Below are 19,612 nucleotides of genomic sequence, written 5' to 3' on the forward strand. Positions count from 1 at the left end.
CTTAAAGTTATTTCGTATCAGTCTTTTTTTTCTTCTTTGGGGGCAGCTTATAGTAGCCGTGCCTTCCTGTAGAACTTGTATGGTTTCATGCTTTCTGTTTAGATTTCTGATGTATTTGCACTTTATTCTTGTGACTGAGATAAAGTATGGATCTCGTTTTATCTTTTTCCAAGTGTCTACTCAGTTGTGTCATTTACTGAAATGTTGACTTTTTGCTCCAGTGGTCCGAGCTGTGCTGTTCTGTCTATGATGCGGTCCTGGGGTCTGTTCTGGACTGTCTAGTCCGTTCCACTAGTCAGTATGCCCACGTGCTATGACCTCATGGTTTTATTTATGGAGGCTTCACACAATCGTTTAATACGGGAGGTGGGCTTCTTATTGTAGCTTTTCTTCCTCTGTGTTTCTAGCTTCTTCTTTCACCTTTCTTTTTCCATGAGAACTCAAGCCGAACTTTTCTATCAACTTGTCTAATTTATAAATGTATAATTTAACCAGGATGCTTTCCCATTTGATCAAGTGTCTTTTGTGGCTTTTGTGTAGGAATATTTTCCAGTTTCTGTCCTACAGGTTTTGCACATCTTGTGTTAGATTTATACCTAATTATCCAATATTCTTTGTTACTATTAAAATGGTATTCTCTCTGCCATCATGTCGTCTGTCTGGTTATTGTTTGTGTATATTAAAAACTATGGACTTCTGTCTGTTCATTTTATGGCCGGTTACATTACCTAGTTTATGATTTAGCCCAATTGATTCCAATAGGTTGAGTTAGTCTTGCCATTGGTTCTCTAGGGTTGTCCACGTATATCCTCATCCCAAGGTAGTTCTACTAATATTTTAATTCTTTTTTTTTCTCTTTTTAAAATTCTGAAGCCTCTTGTGAGTTCTCCTATCTCATTGAATTAATTCATATTTTCAGTGTGATGTTAAATAATCATGGATAGAGTGGGCATCCTTGCCTTGCTCTCTGCCACTGTCTTTTGAATGACTCTATACAGTTGAACCTTGAACAACAGGTCTGAACTGCACAGGTCTGCTTATACACGTGTTTTTTTTTTTTTTTAATCCAGTATAGTAGTGTAAATGTATTTTCCCTTACTTATGGTTTTTTTTTTAAAGATTTTATTTATTTGAGACAGAGAAAGAAAGCATGAGAGGAGAGAGGGTCAGAAGGAGAAGCAGACTCCCTGCTGAGCAGGGAGCCCCATGTGGGACCCAATCCCAGAACTCCAGGACCATGACTTAAGCCAAAGACAGACACTTAACTAACTGAGCCATCCAGGCACCCCACTTATGATTTTCTTAGTAACATTTTCTTTAGCTTTATTATAAGAATATAGTCTATAATACACATAACATACAAAATATGTATTGATTGACTGTTTATGTAATCAGTAAGGCTTTAGGTCAGTCATGGGCTACTAGTTAAGTTTCTGGGGAGTCAAAAGTTATATGTGGATTTTTGACTGTGGTGTCTGTGCTCCTAAGTTTCTGGATGTTTATCTGGCAAGATGAGATTAAGGCCCTTCTTATGCCTGGTAACTATAAAAAAAAAATTAGCAAATGGTAAAAGTAAAAATTTGATTTTATAATAGTTCATTGGAAACACTTGTGCTGGGCCCTGGTGTTACCTTTTATATTTAAAGGCCTCTTTAATTCTATTCTGTTCTTCATTAATTCATTCGTGTAAGATTTATGGAATGCCTCTAATATATTTAAAGGCCTCTTTAATTCTATTCTGTTCTTCATTAATTCATTCGTGTAAGATTTATGGAATGCCTCTAATACTCCAGATACTCTCTTAGGTTCTTTTTCATTTAATTTGTACTATACCCATTGAAGTAAGTATTACCTTCATTTTATATGGAGAATATTGAGGGTAAGAGTTCAGCAGACACAGTCTCTAAGGCTGAACTCTAATTTTGAATCTGCATCTCCTGGTTTGAATTTTTCTAAAATCTCATATATTTCTTTGTCAGGGAGTAGAAACACAGAAGAGTAACAACCAAGAATGACCCACCCAGAGTTTTCAAACACCTAACTTGTGGGGGGGGGGGTTTCCAGCAAAGGAATCCTCCTTTCATTGTCCTGAATGAGGGCGCCTCAGGTAGGTCATGAACTTCTAAAAGGACACAGACATGTTCCTTCTCAGAAGCACATCTGATCACCAGGAGAAACTGGCCCAGCAGGAGGTTCCGTAAAGCAGGCCTGAGCCTTCATGAGGCCACTGTTTCCAAGACACAAACAGATGGGTGGTAGAGGAACTCGGGCTTTGGCTTCCTAGGACATGAGTACTTTTTCCAGATGGTGATAAGTATGTCAAAGTATCCAGGACCTAGAAGAGCATCTGACATAGAGTAAGCACTCAAATAACAGTGATTAAAGTTTTTCAGTTTTCATTGTTTTACATTCTTGTATTAACTGGTTTCATCCTCACAACACCACTAAGGGCATTTATATTATTGCTTGTATTTTATAGATGAGAAAACTTATACATGAGTTAATGAACTTTACCAAAGATCATACTCAATAGAAAAGAGGAATTCTGTCTTCAGATCCCTTGCTCTTAAGCACTACACTATAAATCTTTCAAATAAGTGGATGAAGTTCTGGGATCATGAAAACAGAATATTCTACCTCCTGCATATGAATCCACCGGCGTTACTTACCAAGTGTACGTTATTTCTGTTACTTAATGTGATGGGTGATTTTGCAGTCGATTAAGTAAATGAAAAGGCTCTTGTATTTAAGGGAGAGGAAAGGCACCTAAGTGCCTAAAATTCTTTCTGTCACGTGCTTTGTTAAAGCTAGGTGTATTTTGGTGTTTCAACATATTGGACTTCCTGCAAAACTGCAAAGCCCAACGCAGCTCAAAACGTAAACCCAGCTTGTACGGGCCCGCACCGAGGATATAACCTGCACGTGCACACCCACACAAGGCATGTAACAGGACTGACAGTATGCAACAGGCAATTATAAACACTGGGCCGTGCAAGGGCCATGGAGGTCATCCGGTCCAACCACCAGTTTCGCGTCAAATACTGAGGCGGTAACACAGTCACACAAAACGGATCTCTGGGCTCTTTCTCACTGGCGCGCTTTTCATTACCTAAAACCTTTGCACCTTTGCTTGTCTTTCTTTTCCTGCCTGTTTGTGCAAAAGTAAACGGGCCTGGCTCCCCGCGCTTGGAACCCAAAACGCCACAAAGCTGAAGATCGGGCCAACCAGACACGAAACCGCCAGCCCAAGGTCAGACGGCGGCCCAGGTCCGCCCTCCGGGGTCGGTGCGCAGGCACCGCCGCGTTTCGCAACCCTCCGCGCGGCCGGTCGGGAATCCACCAGCCGAATGACGCCGCTGCCCGCCCAGCAACGCGGTGCGCTTCCGTTGACCGGGCGCTGGGCCAGGGGACGACGAGGAGCCTGGGCTGGCACCTTGCGGGGCCAGCTGTGACGCCAAGGCTCACGGGGGCGGCCCGCGGCCACCAGCGAGCCGCTCCGGCCTCACCCCGCCCAGCTGACGCAGCGCACACCTCTCTCGCGCCGCAGCGCGCCTGGGGGCGGGGCCCCCGCGGACGGGACCTCCAGAGCCGTCCCCATTGGGCCAGGGAATGAGTGACGCGCCCCGCCCCGCCCCTCGGCGTCCGCCTGGCCGCCGGCGCTCTCGGCGCTCGCGGCGCTGACGTGGCCGGGCGGGCGGTGGCGGCTCCTCCCGGCGCGGATAGCTACTCGTCGCTGCGAGAGAGGGGCGGGGTGGCCGGGGCCGTGTCCCCGGGCCAGCTCGCGGCCCGCCCCGCCGCCCCGGCCCCCCGGATGAGGGTATATATTCGGAGCGGGCGCGGGACACCAAGGAGTGGCCGCGCGCTGGGAGCCGGAGCCGGGTGTAGTCGCCGTCGCGCCGAGGGAGGTGAGGGCCTCCTCGCCCAGTCGTGTCTCCTTCCCACGCCACCCGCCAGCCCGGAGGGGACGCCGGGGCCCGGTCCCGCCACGCGCACGCTCCCACGGCCACGTTGGTGCTCGGCGCCCGAGCCTGGCTGTGGCCGAGGAGCGGCCCCGCGCGCCCCGCAGGCGCTTCCCGTGCTCGGAGACCCCGCTGGGGAGGGCGCCCCAGCCGGCCGGGGGCTTTGGGGAGGACCCGAACCGGGCAGTGTGTGCAGTCGGGGGTTTGTCGAACGGCTGGGGGTGGGCCTCACCTGGATCGGGCGGGGGGCAGGGGCCTTGCGGACAGTTTGGGCGAGCTCGGGGGCCTCCGGTGGGGACAAGGGGTCGTTGGAAGTGTCCGCTGGGAACGGGGTGGGCCGTCTGGCGCAGAAGGGGGAGAGAACTCGGAGGGCGTCGGCAGGGAGGAGTGGACATAACTGCGGGGGACGTGCGAGGGGGACAAAGCCCCCTTGCCCCTTTTTGTTGGTTGGTTGGTTTTAACCGTGGTGGTGGGAGAGGGTTGAGATTGCGGGGTTTCCCCTGCCGTGGCCACGCAGGAGAATGGGATTGGAGGGCTGAGAGAGCGCCCATGTGCTGAACATATGGCTTCCTGAAGATTGTATTTAGTTTGGCCTGATGCTGTTCCGTTTACTTGTGCACTGTTTATGAAATCTGAATTCAGGTAGTCGTGATTAAAATACGAAGGTGTCATTACGTAGTTCTTTTAGTTTAAGGACTTTTAGGGTGAAATTCTTTAGATGTGGACGGAAGGGTTTACAGGAAGCTGAAGGCAGTTTCTATTCACTCAGTTGGATCCCTTAGCTAGGATTAAGAAAGACTCAAGAAGGCTGTGCTGACAAACATTGATAGGATTCAGTGGTTATGGGTCAACTCCAAGACTATTTTTCAAAAGTTCTAAGAAGTTTTATCAATCTTGTGGGCATAATATTAGCAGCAGAGAGGAGGGGCAGGAGGGAGACCAGGAAAGGAGGGGAAACACTGTAATTCTTTACTACTGGCATTTAAATTCTAATAAAGGTATATTTGATCGTGGTGGGTTTTTACCACGTTTGTCATTGGTTTTGATGCAGATGTATTAGGCTATGGGTGGATACCAAATTCTGTCATCATTTCTAGAGTAGATCCTTGACTTCTTCAGACTTTGCTCGTCAAAATAAAAATCCTACTCTAACTCTTGTATTCACTATTGCTTGCTGTTACACCAGTTACACATACATTCAGACCTCTTACCAGAATTAATTTAGCACGTGTGACCTTGTCAACCTTTGCAGACCACCAGTGGTCTAAGGCCAGGTTTCAGAGTTTAACCTATGTAGGGAAAAATTTAACATATGAGTTGTCCTACTTGCGTGGATCCATTTTCCCAAGCATCTGAAGGTGGATGGGTATCTAATGACTTCTTAGGAAAAGATTGATTTTTATCTTACTTGTTATAATACTACGTTTGCATTTGTGTCTCAGTAGGTAGGGACTCTCCACTCTTGACTCTCATTTGAGGACGTGTCAGGAAGGCTGGTTTTATTGTCTTTAAGAGGAAAGGTGTACACAGGGGGGTGGAATGATTTGTGCCGGGTCAGTTGATGCGGAGCCAGACGGAGAACTAGGACTGCCAGTTTTTCAGTTACCTGCTGTAGTATTCTCCTTTAAATCCGGTCAAAAGCAGTAATATAGATGAGACCTTAGGAAAGACCCAATTCCTTGGAAAGTAGTTAATAGAAAACTTTCTCAACTATTTTTTTACATGATCTATTTTTGTAATTAATGGTGTCATATCTCTTGAAATCCGTATAAGTCAATAGAAATACCTTTTAATATCCTAATGTGTGTACAAGGCTCAGTCTTCTAACTTCTTTGCTTTTTTATCCATGGGGCTCTCATTAAGTTCATAACTTAATATCATGTATGCTGATGACCTTGAAAGTTTTATCTTTAGCTCCAGTATCACCTTTGAACTTTAGACTACTCCATCCTGCCTCTGCTTGCATGTCTAATTTAACACGTCCAGAAGTGGGGTGTTGATTCCCCCACTCTCCGTGCATTTTTCTAAGTCTCCTGTCCTAATGTTTCCCCACCTCAGTATGTTAACGGCGCCACCACTTGGAGTCCTCTTTGCTTGATTCCTATCTTTCTCTCTCTCTCCCCATTCCACGCATAGGATTAGCGTCCACATCCACCCCCGCTCTAAGCCAATATCATCTCATCTGGACTACAGTACTTCCCTAACTGCTGGCCTCCATGTTTCCCTTCATTACAGAATTTTTTCCAGACAACAACAAATGTTCCTTCTGAAACCTAAATCATACCGTGAAGCTCCTCTGTTCCACATTCTCCAGTGGCTTCCCAAACCCCAGAGTCCTTACTTAGATCGAAAGCCCCACTTGATCTGCTCAGTGTGTGCCTCAGTTGTGGTCCCTCAGGCGCAGTCACCCTGCTCCACCTGTGCTGGTCTTGCACATCTCTGTGTCAGAACTGCTGCACTTGGAGCGTCCTGGCCCTAGAATATTCCTCTCTAAGATACTGACTTGCTTGCTTGGGATGGATTGTCACATGTCTCAGAGGCCCCACCTGACCGCCCCTTTTAAAATATCCACCATCCCCCCGCCCATTGCACATACACCGCTTCGCCCACTTTCTTCTTCTCCTTGACATTTTATGTGTTTGCCTGTCTCTGGTACAGAATGTGGGCATGCGTGTTGTCACTTTGTGCATTGCTGTGTCTGTGTCCCCTGCATCAGCACCTGGCAGGCAGTAGGTGCTCATTAAATGTCAAATGGATTAATGGCATGTGAAAGTTAGTGTTCCTTAATAAATTGTCTGTTGATGTATCTCTGCATGTGAAGAGGAAGCTTTGAGCAGGAACCTATTGGCAAGAGTGAGGTTGTGGGCTCATTTGTCTTTGAACCCAAGTAGCAGCACGGAAACACATCCAACCTCATCTGTGTCCACTTGCCGCCCAATTCCCAGCACTACGACTTGCTTCTTGAATATATTGCTTTACCTGAAACATTTTTGGTGCCATTCCCGCTGACTGGGTTTTCTTTTACTGCTTGTACCTTTGGCAAACTTATTTTCATCCTCAACTGCCTGACTCAGGTAGTGGCTTTTCTTGTGTTCTGGAGGCTGTAACTCAGTGGTCTGAAGCACAAATTTCACTTTTATAGTAGTAGCTGATAACATTCCTGGAGGAGGGCTTTTTTATGTGCCAGGTACTGTTTTACATGCTTTTCATTTTACTTCAGTGATCCTCTTACCCTTAGAGGTAAGGACTGTTTTTATCCTCATTTTACAGAAGGCAAAAATTGAGGCATAGAAAGGTTAATTAACTTGTTCAAGGTCACAGAATTAGGAAATAGTGGTCCTGGGGTCTTAGCCGAGCTGGGCTGGCTGATGGTGACTTCCGTCGATTCTCCTGCCTCTTAATGAGATGTTGGGTTGAATTCTTAGTGTTTCTTCTGCTTACTGTCTGATGGAAAGATCATAGGCATTAGAGTCAGGTTTATCTGGGTTAAAATTCCTGTTTTTCTGTCTACGAGGTAGGTAGCCTTGGGCAAATTACTGAATCGCTTTGAGCCTCCTTTTCTCATTGGATGTAGTTTCTCTTATGCCTCTGAACCTGGTGAAGAAAATTTTATTGTTGCCATTTTGCAGATGAAATTAACAGAGTTGGAGATATCTATGACTTGGCCCAAGGATTAGAGCCAGAAATAAAAGTTCTGTCTGATTCCTAAGCCAGTAAAGATTCAACTAAAGCTGGAGTGTGGGAGGCAGGCCTTAAAGGGTGAATGGCATTTCAGTGGATAGGAGGGGTTAAAGGAAGTGCTTGAAGGAAAGGACGGGGGTCTTAGGTGACAGCAAGGTAGAACTGTGTCCCGCCCTGGTCATAAGGTTTCATTTTTGTTTCATATGGAAGCCTTAATTTCGTTAGGAATCATCAGTAACTCATAAAGGGGATTTCGTAAGTCGTACCGTTGGATTCACACTTGAAGCATTACGTCCCTGAAGTAAATCCAAATAACAAACCAAAAATAAAAGTTGAGAATATAACACACTGGCTCTTGTGTGCTCATCTGATTTGAAGTTGATTTTATAAGAAGAATTGTGAATCCAGCCCATCCCTTCAATTCTAGAGGGCACCTTATTTAAAGAAAAAAATGATAGAAGCTGTGTGCCTAGCTCTATTGTTTAATACCTTTCCTGAATTTATTTTTGAGTGGATGTTAGTTAAAATTATTTCTGAGCAGTATCTGATTTGGATCAGTATGCCCAGTACCGAAGAAGAAGTAATAATGCATTTTAAAACGAAGTATTTACTCATCCTGTGAAGTTCCTCCCCAGCCTATCCTGTGCGTTTTCTTTCTTTCTCCATTCTGTTGGCATGTGAGCTCATTTCCACAAAGCGAGTCAGGTGTCAGAATATCAGTTGTGTCTATATTTCTGAATAAAGTATAAGTAATGTGCTCTCTCTCACTGCTCCTTTCTTTTACACACACACACACCACCCACACCCACAGCCTTTGCTCCTGAGAGCCCGTGTAGCATAATGGGTAAGCGTATGACTCTGAGAGTCGGGTTGTTAGGGTTCGAATCTGGGCTCTGTCACTTCACTAGTTTGGGACCTTGGGTGGTTATCTCTGCGGTGCACTGTCTTCCTCTGCAAAGTAATCCCAGCAGCAGGACCTTAGTATCGTTTTGAGGATTACCTGAACACGTATCTGTAAAGCAATCAGAGTCATACTTTGTCATACACAGTGATGCGGAAGAGAGAGGTCTTATTGCTGCCTCAGGGAGCAGATGTAGGTTCTCTTAACCCGAGTTTGTAAGCGGTGTTCGATGGTTAGTAGTCCTGATGAGATGCATGCTGTTACGAATCCCACTTTACAGGTGAGCGACCGAGAACTCCGGAGTATTGCTCCCAACTGCCTTGTCTGTTATTTCCCACTATTCTTACGGTAGGAGATAACAGGCCATTTCTTTGGTGCCTTTTTGCCTGTCCTTCACATCTAAACGGTTATAACGCGGTGGTGAATCTTTACAGTGACCCTCAAATTTCTCCCTTCCATGCTATTTCCTTTGCAACTAATCTGATTCAGAACTTTGGCTTTTCATACCTGTAGTTGTCTTTGAACTTGTTTTCCTGCTCCTGATTGTGCCTCCTTACCATCTGTGTTATGCCATTGCTCCTTCTCTCATTTCTCTAAAGCATGGTGATATGGCCCTGTTGAGTAATCTGCTGTGGGCTTCTTGTTATTCTCTTAGGTCTAAATTCCTTGGCTTGGTTTTCAGGGCTCTTCCTGGTCAAGTCCTACTCTATATCACTTCCCATCATGCTACATAGAACTTCAACTTGCTGAACTGCGCTCAGTCCCCCAGGCCAACTGCTTGTTTTCTGATCCTATCTGTGTAATCTGCTCAACCCTTGTGACACACATGCTCTATCATGCTTCCTTTGTGAACTCTTTCTAGACAGCCCTACCTTCTCCTGCATTTACCTAGAGTAGACAAGTAGATTTAATATTTCCCTCTTTCTCTTATTTTTGAAATGTAGCAGTTTAACATTTTGCTGTATTGTCTTATCTGTTGATTGTTGTGTGTGAATTGCTTGTTCCTTTAGGGTTCAATTCTTGATAAAGGTTATAGATACTTTTTTATTGCTTCCCTGTAGAAGTTGCTATTGAAATAAAATGTATTTTTCTTGATTATAGGTGTTCCTGTCTTTTTGTATTTTGTTTTGTTCCGAATACAACATGATCATTTTCATCATTAGCGCTAAAAGGAGAACGGTTGTTACTCAGAAGTCAAGTGTTCTTTCAGTGGTAGCTCATGGCCGGAGGAGTACTACAGAGGCAGCAAAGTGGGGTAGTCAGATGTGAGCCCCGGAATTGGACTGCCTGGTGGGCTCACATCCCAGCTCCTCCGGGTGGCCTGGTTGTGTTGCCTCTCTGTGCCTCAGTCTCCTCAGAGTAAAGTAAGGAAAGTAATAGTACTTATGTTGCAGAGTTGGTGAACTTTAAATGAGACCTTGTAGGTCAAGTCCTTAGTGCAGTGCCTGGTTTATAATGCTAATTAATATTACAATTAGGAATATTAATTGTCTTACACATTTATTTTTAAATTTTTATTTATTTTTACTTTTAAAAATCTTTATTCTGGAATATTTAACTGATGGCGTTACAGTAGTTTCAGGTGTATAGTACAGTGGTTCAGCAGTTCTCTACATAGTTCCGTGCTCGTGATGAGTCCTCTTTATCCCCATCACCTATTTCCCTCTGGTAACCATCAGTTTGTTCTGTGTAGTTAAGAAGAGGTCTGTTTCTTGGTTTGTCTCTTTTTTTTTCTTTTGCTATTTATTTTGTTTCTTCATTTACACATGAGTGAAATCATATGATATTTGCCTTTCCCTGATTGACTTATTTCAGCCTTATTTTAGCATAGTACGGTCTGGTTCTATCCATGTTGTTGGAAATGGCAAGATTTCATTCTTTTCTATGGCTGAATAATATTTCATTGTGTACACACACACACACCTCTTGACCCATTCGTCAGTTGATGGACACTTGCGTGGCTTCCATAACTTGGCTATTGTAAATAATGCTGCAGTAAACATAAGGGCACATGTATCCCTTTGAATTAGTGTTTTTTGGAGGGAGGGTAAATGGCCAGTAGTGCAATTACCGGGTCACAGGAGAGCTCTATTTTTAACTTTTTGAGGAACCTCCATACGGTCTTCCACAGTGGCTGTACCAGTCTGCATTCCCACTGACAGTGCATGACGGGTCTCCTCATCCTCGCCAATACGTGTTGTTTCTTGTTTTTTATCTAGACATTCAGACATATGAAAGATGATATCTCATTCTGATTTCGATTTGCATTTTCCTGATGATCAGTGATGTCAAGCATCTTTTCATATGTCTCTTGACCATCTATCTGGATGTCTTCTTTGGAGAAACTTTCTTTTTATGTCTTTACAAGTTGGATCTCTCACAGATTTTGTGAGGGGAAAGGCAGAAGTTAATTTCCTTAACATCAGGTTTTTTTTAAGATGTACTTACTTGTAGTAGGTAAAGCTCCTCAGATTTTGAGGTTGGACTTTGACCTGCTGTTGATTACTTTTTTTTTTTTTTTTTTTAAGGTTTACAAGTACAGAAACTACACCTCGTCTTCACAAAGCTTGGCTACCAGAGCATTATGAATGTTAACGATCTCAAACTCAGGTTGTCCAGATCTGGACAGGAACACCTGCTGCACTTCTGGAATGAGCTGGATGAAGCCCAACAGGCAGAACTTTATGCAGAGCTCCAGGCCATGAACTTTGAGGAGCTGAACTTCTTTTTCCAGAAGGCCATTGAAAATTTTAACCAGTCTTCTCAGCAAGAGAAAATGGATGCACGAATGGAGCCTGTCCCTCGAGAGGTGTTGGGCAGTGCCACCAGGGACCAAGATCGGCTGCAAGCCTGGGAAAGTGAAGGTACCGAGCCTGGGATGTTCATTTTAAAGTTTGTAGTGCGATGTACCGGAGGTATTAAAGTAGCTGGATCATGTGATGGGTATTTGGACCCTCATACCTTAAACCAGGTGACTGATCAGAAAGTGACAGATTATGGCGTCAGAACTTCTGCAGCATCTCCCTCGCCAGTCCCTACATGCTCTTTTCATCTGTTCTCCAGTCAAGGTTCTTCTCATTAAAGTCTTCTCTAGTCTCTTTCCTCGCTCATTGCCGTCCTTCTGCCAGATTTCCCACCCTGAAGCACAAGTTAAATATTTCAGTTTATGCTGGCTTCATCGAAAAACCTTCCCTAGCCTGTATTTCCAGTCTTGTCTCCTCTGTTTCCCTCCAGTCCTACTGTCCCATGCATTTTTGCCGGACCAAATAACTCACCCTTCCCTGAACATTACGTCTTTCCTGCCTTTGCTCATGCTTATCCTGGGCTTGGACTGGCTTTTGCCTCTTCCCTGCCTAGCCTGGGTCACTTTGAAAGGCGATCTCCCAGAGTTGTGCTCTGTAGCGCAGTGGGGCTTGTGGGGAACGTATCCTCATTTCTTTTCTTTTCTTTTTTTTTTTAAAGATTTTATTTATTTATTTGACAGAGAGAGATCACAAGTAGGCAGAGAGGCAGGCAGAGAGAGTGAGAGGGAAGCAGGCTCCCTGCTGAGCAGAGAGCCCCATGCGGGACTCGATCCCAGGACCCTGAGATCATGACCTGAGCTGAAGGCAGCAGCTTAAACCACTGAGCCACCCAGGCGCCCCATATCCTCATTTCTTAAGGTTCTTTGATCATGATCTTTTCTTCAGTATCCCAAGCTGGAGTTCCTTGTCCATGCGTGGCTTCCATTCTTTCTTAGAAAAAGAGCCGTGTCTGTCTTCATCATGACATCGTGGATTCCTGAAGAGAGGCCCATGGCCTGTGTGTCTGTCACAGGGCATTTGGAACAGGGTTTTGCAGATCAATGTTGAATTGCCCCCATGTTTTTTCTTCTAATGTTTCATAAAATCTGTCCCCGTGACCAGTTCTAATTAGTGCCTTTGAGAATAGCAGAATAGCTCAAATGTACCTTTTCTGGTGGATTTCAGAGCTGTGGTTTGATAACCCACTACGTCTCTGTAAGTAATGGTGACTAAATATTGCCGCTCAGGCCGTTGAGTGTTTGTACATAGTCCTTGTCTGATCTGGACCTCATGTCCTCAACCATAGAATGAACAGATCTGACTAATACTTTCCTTTGTAAAAAATGTTACTTTATTACAGAAATAACGTCAAAATAACCGAAAAACTACCAAGAAGTTGCCCTTAACCAAGTCAAATCTTTTTATTTGCTCACATTGCCACCTATTACTTGATTTTATGTATATTTACTTTTATGAATGTGTAATAATAATGATATAGATGTAACGTTAGTCTATTTTTGTACCACACTGTTGCTGTTTTTATTTTGTCTTTCATTCTTTGGCTTCCCTGTCCCCACTAAAAGGACAGGTAATTGCCATTATCGGCCTTCTGTGTGCTGATGTCTTTCTCTGGACATACAAATTTAATGATTTTCAAACTGTGTTCCAAGGAACCCTAGCGGTTCCTTTACTGGGGAGACTTTCTCACCTAGGGAGGAGGGATGGATACTAACCATCTTTGCCTCTAACTACAAGAGCAGTGCTGGTTTGTCATGCTTTATGTATTTGATCTTTACATGAGGTTTTATTTAAAAGGATTTTATTTGAAAGATTAAAAAATGTCAAAAATAATTAGATGATCTCTAGGAAGTACCCTTTTAGATCTCAAGTGCTTGGTAGAAGCTAATCTAGCTTCTTAGAAAAGGGCTTTGCCACTAAACTGTGAGAGATCCGGATGGATCCTTCTGAGTGTATAGCTGTGGTGATACTCGGACCCTTGCTAACTTTTGATTCATTAGTCCTCTCCTCTATCCCTGGGATTCAAAAAGGCTACTACAATACAGCAAAAGTCACACAGGGCTCTTCATACCCTCAGGTATCCCAGCTGCCTGTATTTCTCCTTGTGATTTTATGCGATGAAGTCTTCGAATGAACTCTTAGGGAAAGCCGAAGCTTTGACCTTGTATAATGGGGACTATGGGCAACAGTCAGAACCTCCTATAATTGGAGTCTTGATGGCCTTTTTGTTGGAATTCGTGGAACTAGTCTACCTTCATGACTTTTCATTTAAACTGAAATCTCGAACTGTTACAACCAAGAACACTACAAGAGTGTATAAAACAAACTTCCTTTTGGCTTATTGTCAAGGGAGCAATAATATTTGTGGCTTAAACAGTAGGGATGAAGGAGACTTTGTAACTTGTCATTCACTTAGCCAGAAACTTCCGTGTGTATGCAAATTCACAACAAAATGAGGTTTTTCAGTAAGTTATCAAGGGGAAGAGATTGCCATTGTGAAGATTCTAGTTGTTATATTTCAGATAGGAGGACAGTCCCAGGAGTTCTATCAAAGACGGTGCTCCCCGCAGCCCCCTCCTCAGGAGGGGGTAAATGAAAGCATTGTACAGTTTTTTTAGAATGTCTGGTGGCTGTTGACTAAAATGGACATTTTCATGCCTAGGGTGGAAAATTATTTCTGAAGGGTAAATGTGTAAGTGACCACTGTGCTCCTTGTTCTAGAGAAATCTTAATTTGATTTTTTTTTTTAAAGATTTTATTTTTAAGTAATCTCTACACCCAGTGTGAGGCTCAAACTTACACAACGCTGAGGTCAAGAGTTATATGCTCTACCCACTGAGCCAGCCAGGTGTCCCTTAGTGCCTGCCCCTTCAAGTGGGGTGTTGGGAGGAGGTAGAGGGAGAGAGAGAATCTCAGGCAGACTCTGCGCCCAGGGTGGAGCCCGTTGTTGGGCTCGATCCCACAACCCTGAGGTCATGATCTGAGCCCAGATCAGGAGTCTGATGCTCAACTGACTAAGCCACCTAGGCGTCCCTAATTTAATTCTTAATGTGTTCTGGCAAGTTGTAGAAAATGGAATGTAGAGGAACAACTGAAAAATTTCTATGTTACAAAGCTGAAATCTAGAGAGAAGTAATTAGAAGCTTTTATGAGAATATCATTTTAGAAACTTATATGAGACTATCATTTTAAACACCATCTTTAGCAAAGAAAGGCATGCTTACACCAATTATAAAATAGTCTTCCAATTTTATAATAACATATTAATATCCAGTATTAGGTTCTTTTGTCTACGAGACATTTATAAAATTAATTTGAATGTGCTTCTCTACCATATAACACTGGTAGAAAAAAGTAAGTGGATTGCTTGGAAAAAATGTATTCATAACATTATCTCCTGTACATTTTCTGGGATCTAGTACAGTGGTATTTTTTTAAAATTTTTTTAAGATTTTATTTATTTATTTGACAGAGATCCCAAGTAGGCAGAGAGGCAGACAGAGAGAGAGGAGGAAGCAGGCTCCCTGCTGAGCAGAGAGCCCGATGTGGGGCTCGATCCCGGGACCGTGGGATCATGACCTGAGCCGAAGGCAGATACTTACTGACTGAGCCACCCAGGTGTCCCGTACAGTGGTATTTTTAATAGATTTGTTTTATTTTAAAAGTAACACATAGGGACGCCTGGGTGGCTCAGTTGGTTAAGCGGCTGCCTTCGGCTCGGGTCGTGATCCCAGCGTCCTGGGATCGAGTCCCACATCGGGCTCCTTGCTCCGCGGGGAGCCTGCTTCTCCCTCTGCCTCTGCCTACCACTCTGTCTGCCTGTGCTCGCTCGCTCTAACAAATAAATAAATTAAAAAAAAATTAAAAAAAAAAATAAAAGTAACACATATTTTAGAAAAATTGGAAAAATAACTAGAAATTACAAAGGAAAAAAAAATCTCTGGCATCCCACATTTCAAAGATAAATACTCAATAGTAATATAGTATTTTCTTAGATACACATACACACTGGGATTATGGTTTGTGTATAATTTTGTAGCCTACTTATGAATTTGTTATGAAAAATTTCAAGGATATTTTGAAACAAATATTTAGAGATAAAAACAGTATAATGAATCCCACATATATATCACCTTGTTAAATATCAAAATTTTACTACTTTTGCTTCCCCTGTCTCTTCTTTTCTTTTTCTCTGCTGTAGTACTTTAAGACAAATCTCAAACATCATGTTATTTTTACCCTTTTTGAGTTCAGTATTCATCTCTACACATATGGATATTTTCTTACCATTCACAGTGCTATTATTATACCTCATGAAATTCACAGTAATCCTCCAGTACCTAAAACTGGTTCAAATAGTGATTTTCCTTATAGTCTGCTTTTTGTACTTGGCATTTTTGAGAGAGAATAATAGTTTTACCTGTACAATAGGGTTAAACGTTAAAGACTTAAAATACCTTTTCTGACTAACTTTCTTGGATAGTCTTCTTTTATTTCCTCCAGTTTAATAGCTGGTTTACTTGACTCAGGATCCTGGGAGTGCTGACAGTTTAAATGGAAAGTTCTGGCAGGGCTGTACTTCAAACGCACCTGTGCCATCCTCCCTGTGTCCGGCACACGCCCAAGTCAGAGTGTGTGAGAGGCACTAGTCCAAGCAGGAAGTTATCCAGGAAGCGCTTGACCTATTTCAGGCCACTGTAAACTCTTCTCTTTGTTTCTTATAAATGTTATCAGGAAAAGTTCTCAGACACTGTTGGGCCTATGACACATGACTCTCCAAGGGGAGAAATGTGCTCCAGCCCTGGAAACTGCTCACTTTGGCTTGATTGATTTTTTTTTTTTTTTTTAAACCTTTGATTTGGGCTTTGTTCGGCCGCTCTGTAGGTAAGCCGTGAACTCTCCTTCAGTGGAAGGATGGAAAGGGTGAGAATAGTGCTGTACTTTCCGTTTTTTTTTTCTTGTATTTTTGCAGAAGTTTTGGAATAGGAGAAGCTTATAATTTCCTAATCGCCACATGGGTTAAGTACGTTTATAAGTAGTTAACATTTTTCAGATAGGTGCGGTGCTGCCCATATAAAGTTTGTTATGACAAATACAGTTCAAAGTCAGGTATTACTGCCATATAACTAAATAGCTTACCGAATTGTATTGGCCCCTTTAATTTCAAGCAGTATTTTATCTTTCATTATAGGACAGATACTAATTTAATGTGTTATACACTTTTTAAACATTGCCATTTTAGGGCAGTGACACAGATGGGGCGGAAGAGCGCTTCAGCCAGTGAACACACAATCTGATATTGTTAATAACATCTGTAGCTGCACTGAATGCTTGAAATGCAGCTGGCCTTGATACTCTAGGGACTGCTTTCTTTCCTCGTGTTTTTCTCTGGTCGTTAAGTGAGATGCGTAAGTAGGAAGAGGTCAGTGCAGAAACCTTTTCGTTGTAAATACATGTGGATCATGTTACAACTCATTGTGATAGTTGTGGTTAGAGGTGTACACGTAGGTCTGCCTGGAATTGGACACCTGGTAGGCACAGTCTCTGTGCTTCTCTTACGATGTGGTGATTGGATGAGTCATCAGGTCCATAGATGGGAAAAGGACTGAAGAAAGTAGGGCAGACATGGGCTTAGGGAACATTTATTTGCATAAAAGATGAGCCCCCGTGAGCTGCTGTTTTGAGAGCCGGAAAACAGAAAAATTGGGAAAACTGGAATGAAGCCATGTTGAGGGAACTGACTATAGGAAGAGAAAAATGTATACAGTGATACTGTGAAAACTGGTTAGAACCTACGTAAGGCACTGGTTGGTGCTGGGTAGCCATCAGGTGAGCTGGAACCCGGACATGGAGCTGACCCCGGGAGCAGGCTCCTCCCTTTTCCAGGTAAGGTGGCTGTGGGAAATCACTGACTTTTGCACTGAAGGTAAAAGAAGGACATCAGAAAGGATGGCTGGAGCCACAGTAACAATGAAACAACTTGGGGTGCCTGCGTGGCTCAGTTAAGCATCTGTCTTCGGCTCGGGTCATGATCCCAGGGTGTTGGGATTGAGTCCCACATCGGGCTCTCTGCTCAGCGGGGAGCCTGCATCTCCCTCGGCTGCTCTGCCTGCTTGTGTGCCCCCTCCCCCCATCAAATAAATAAATAAATAAATAAAAACTTGAAAAAACCCACAGCAAAACAACTTAAAACACATGTGCTGGGTGAAGAAAATAAATAGTACAAAGAGAACAAAGGCCTCTGTGTCCAGAATATTTATCTGGGACTTTTTTGGAAGATGTTTAGAAATGTTTCCGGTTCTAACACCTCTGGTATGTGAGGGTTCAGACACAAGATTTACTTTTTCTGCAGTTTTGAAGCAGTGCAGACAGAGCCTGTTTTGCAGCAGAACTGAGCTTGGGCATGTTCAACAGGAGGCTATTGGTGAACTTTATCCCCCTTAAGGGGATTGCAGGGTACTGTCTCAGCTTTGCTGGAGATAATGTATAACGTGTGTGGACTCTGTTTTCTCAATTTTGAAGAGTTCTGCCCTCGGAAACAACTCTGATCCATGGGGTTACGTAAGGGATTATGGACGTGTGTTTTATTAAAACAATGCTTTTTGGGTCGATGACAGCAGAATTAAACTTATCCGTAGAAACCAGAGTTTCTATGATGACTCAGGGAATAACCAAATGGAAAGCAGTTTTCAGAACCGCCTTCTGTCGCTGCCTGCTCCCTTCAGAATGCTTCATTTCGTCCCAGTCACTTTGTTGCTTGGTGGTTACGGTGCTTGCTGATGGGGGTTGCAGATCTGAAATGCTGTGCGAAATTTCAGTGTTTGGCAAGTTTTGGAGAATGTGGACTGTACCCAGCAGCTCTTCCTTGTAGAGTGGTAGGTAGGAGAGATTAAAAAAAGAGGTAGCACAACCTCTCACGAAGAAGGAAGGGCAGGAAAGAACTAGAAAGGAAAGTTTTTACCGCTGAAACCCCTGGTGCTCCCGCGGATCTGGTCAGTGTTCGGGTGTGAAAAGGAGCTGCTGGAGGCGGTGTGGTGCACAGCACATGGCCCTGGAGGGAGTGTCTGACTCTCCTTCACATTTACTAGTGCTGTGACCTTGGGCAGGACCTGCAAGGTCTCTGAGGCCATTAACCTCTCGCATGGGGGAAATTATACCTGCCTCTTAAAGTTATTAGTTTGGGGTCTGTTTTCACACTTTGATAAAGCACAGTGAGATGCTCTGGAGAAAAATCACAAAGACAGTTTTGGCCTAGGCAGGAAGGAAGAGAAAAGTAGGTGTCAGGGAGCTAGCTAACCTTCGCTTCATATCAAACGTGAAAATTACGGAAATATCTAATGTGGTCTTTTTCGTAGCTGGGTAGTTGCTGGATCATGTCCTTGGGCTATACTTACTGACTCCTGAAGATAGATTGTAGAATTAGGACTGGAGAAGGTTCTGAGTTTATAATGGGTTTAGAGTATTTCTTTTAAGCACTCGATGTACTAGCACATTAGCTTCAGGAAAGCCTAACACATCAAAAACACAAGGCACAGAGATGGTAAATTAGACAAACCCCCATTACCTCACGATATAAAAAAGAACAACAATGGCTGCTGGCCACCACTGCCCCCTCTGGGCTAGCGTTCAGTTCTGGGCAGTGGCCAGTTTCCTTCACAGAGTGTCTGAGGATTTCAGAAAACAACAGCAAATCCTGTCAACCATCGCCTGATCTCGTCTGGCATTTTCCAGCTTTTCTAGCTTCCCAGAGACCCAGTTTCCACGTTGCCTGTCCCCACAAGCTACTGTGCTCTGTGAGGCTGGGCTGGTCCAGCTTTGCATTGATAAGGTGGTTCTCAGAAATGGTCTATGGCAAAATTTTTTGTTTTTTAAATCCAAACTGAGAGCCTCTGTTAATAATATTTACAGTTTTATTTGTTTGCATTTGGGTCTTAAATCCATCTTGAATTATTTTGATTCAGAAAATAATATTTTGATTCAAGCATTGTGTTTGGTTATTACTTATTGCTGAGTATTCAACTGATGACGACTGATGGGCTTCCCAGCAATGGGAATAAATCAACAAAAAGACCGAATTTCACATCCTTGTGAGCTGGGACTGATGGCCCTTTGGCAAAAAGACAAGCAACCCCCCCAAACCCAAAACACCCCTGCATTTTAATACATTCTATTGACATATAATTACATACAATAAAATGCGTGAGTTTTATGATTTTTTGCCATATTTATGCACTCATGTAACTACCACCCCAGTGTTCTAGAGCATTTCC

At 43.4% G+C, this 19,612-nt stretch overlaps 1 protein-coding gene across 3 annotated transcripts in view; it reads left to right on the forward strand.

Annotated features, from left to right (window-relative positions):
- Positions 1–3,670: 3,670 nt before the first annotated feature.
- UAP1 (UDP-N-acetylglucosamine pyrophosphorylase 1) overlaps positions 3,671–19,612 on the forward strand; it is a 34,601-nt gene continuing 18,659 nt past the window's right edge. For all 3 annotated transcript variants that reach the window (XM_080823772.1, XM_080823773.1, XM_080823774.1), the window contains exons 1-2: positions 3,671–3,905; positions 11,070–11,405. In XM_080823772.1, coding sequence (XP_080679898.1) covers positions 3,812–3,905; positions 11,070–11,405 — 430 coding nt within the window. In that variant the 5' untranslated portion in view covers positions 3,671–3,811. The remainder of the gene's footprint in view (positions 3,906–11,069; positions 11,406–19,612) is intronic.

The sequence above is a fragment of the Martes martes genome (assembly GCF_963455335.1).
Source record: "Martes martes genome assembly, chromosome: 15".
NCBI classification, from domain to species: domain Eukaryota; kingdom Metazoa; phylum Chordata; class Mammalia; order Carnivora; family Mustelidae; genus Martes; species Martes martes.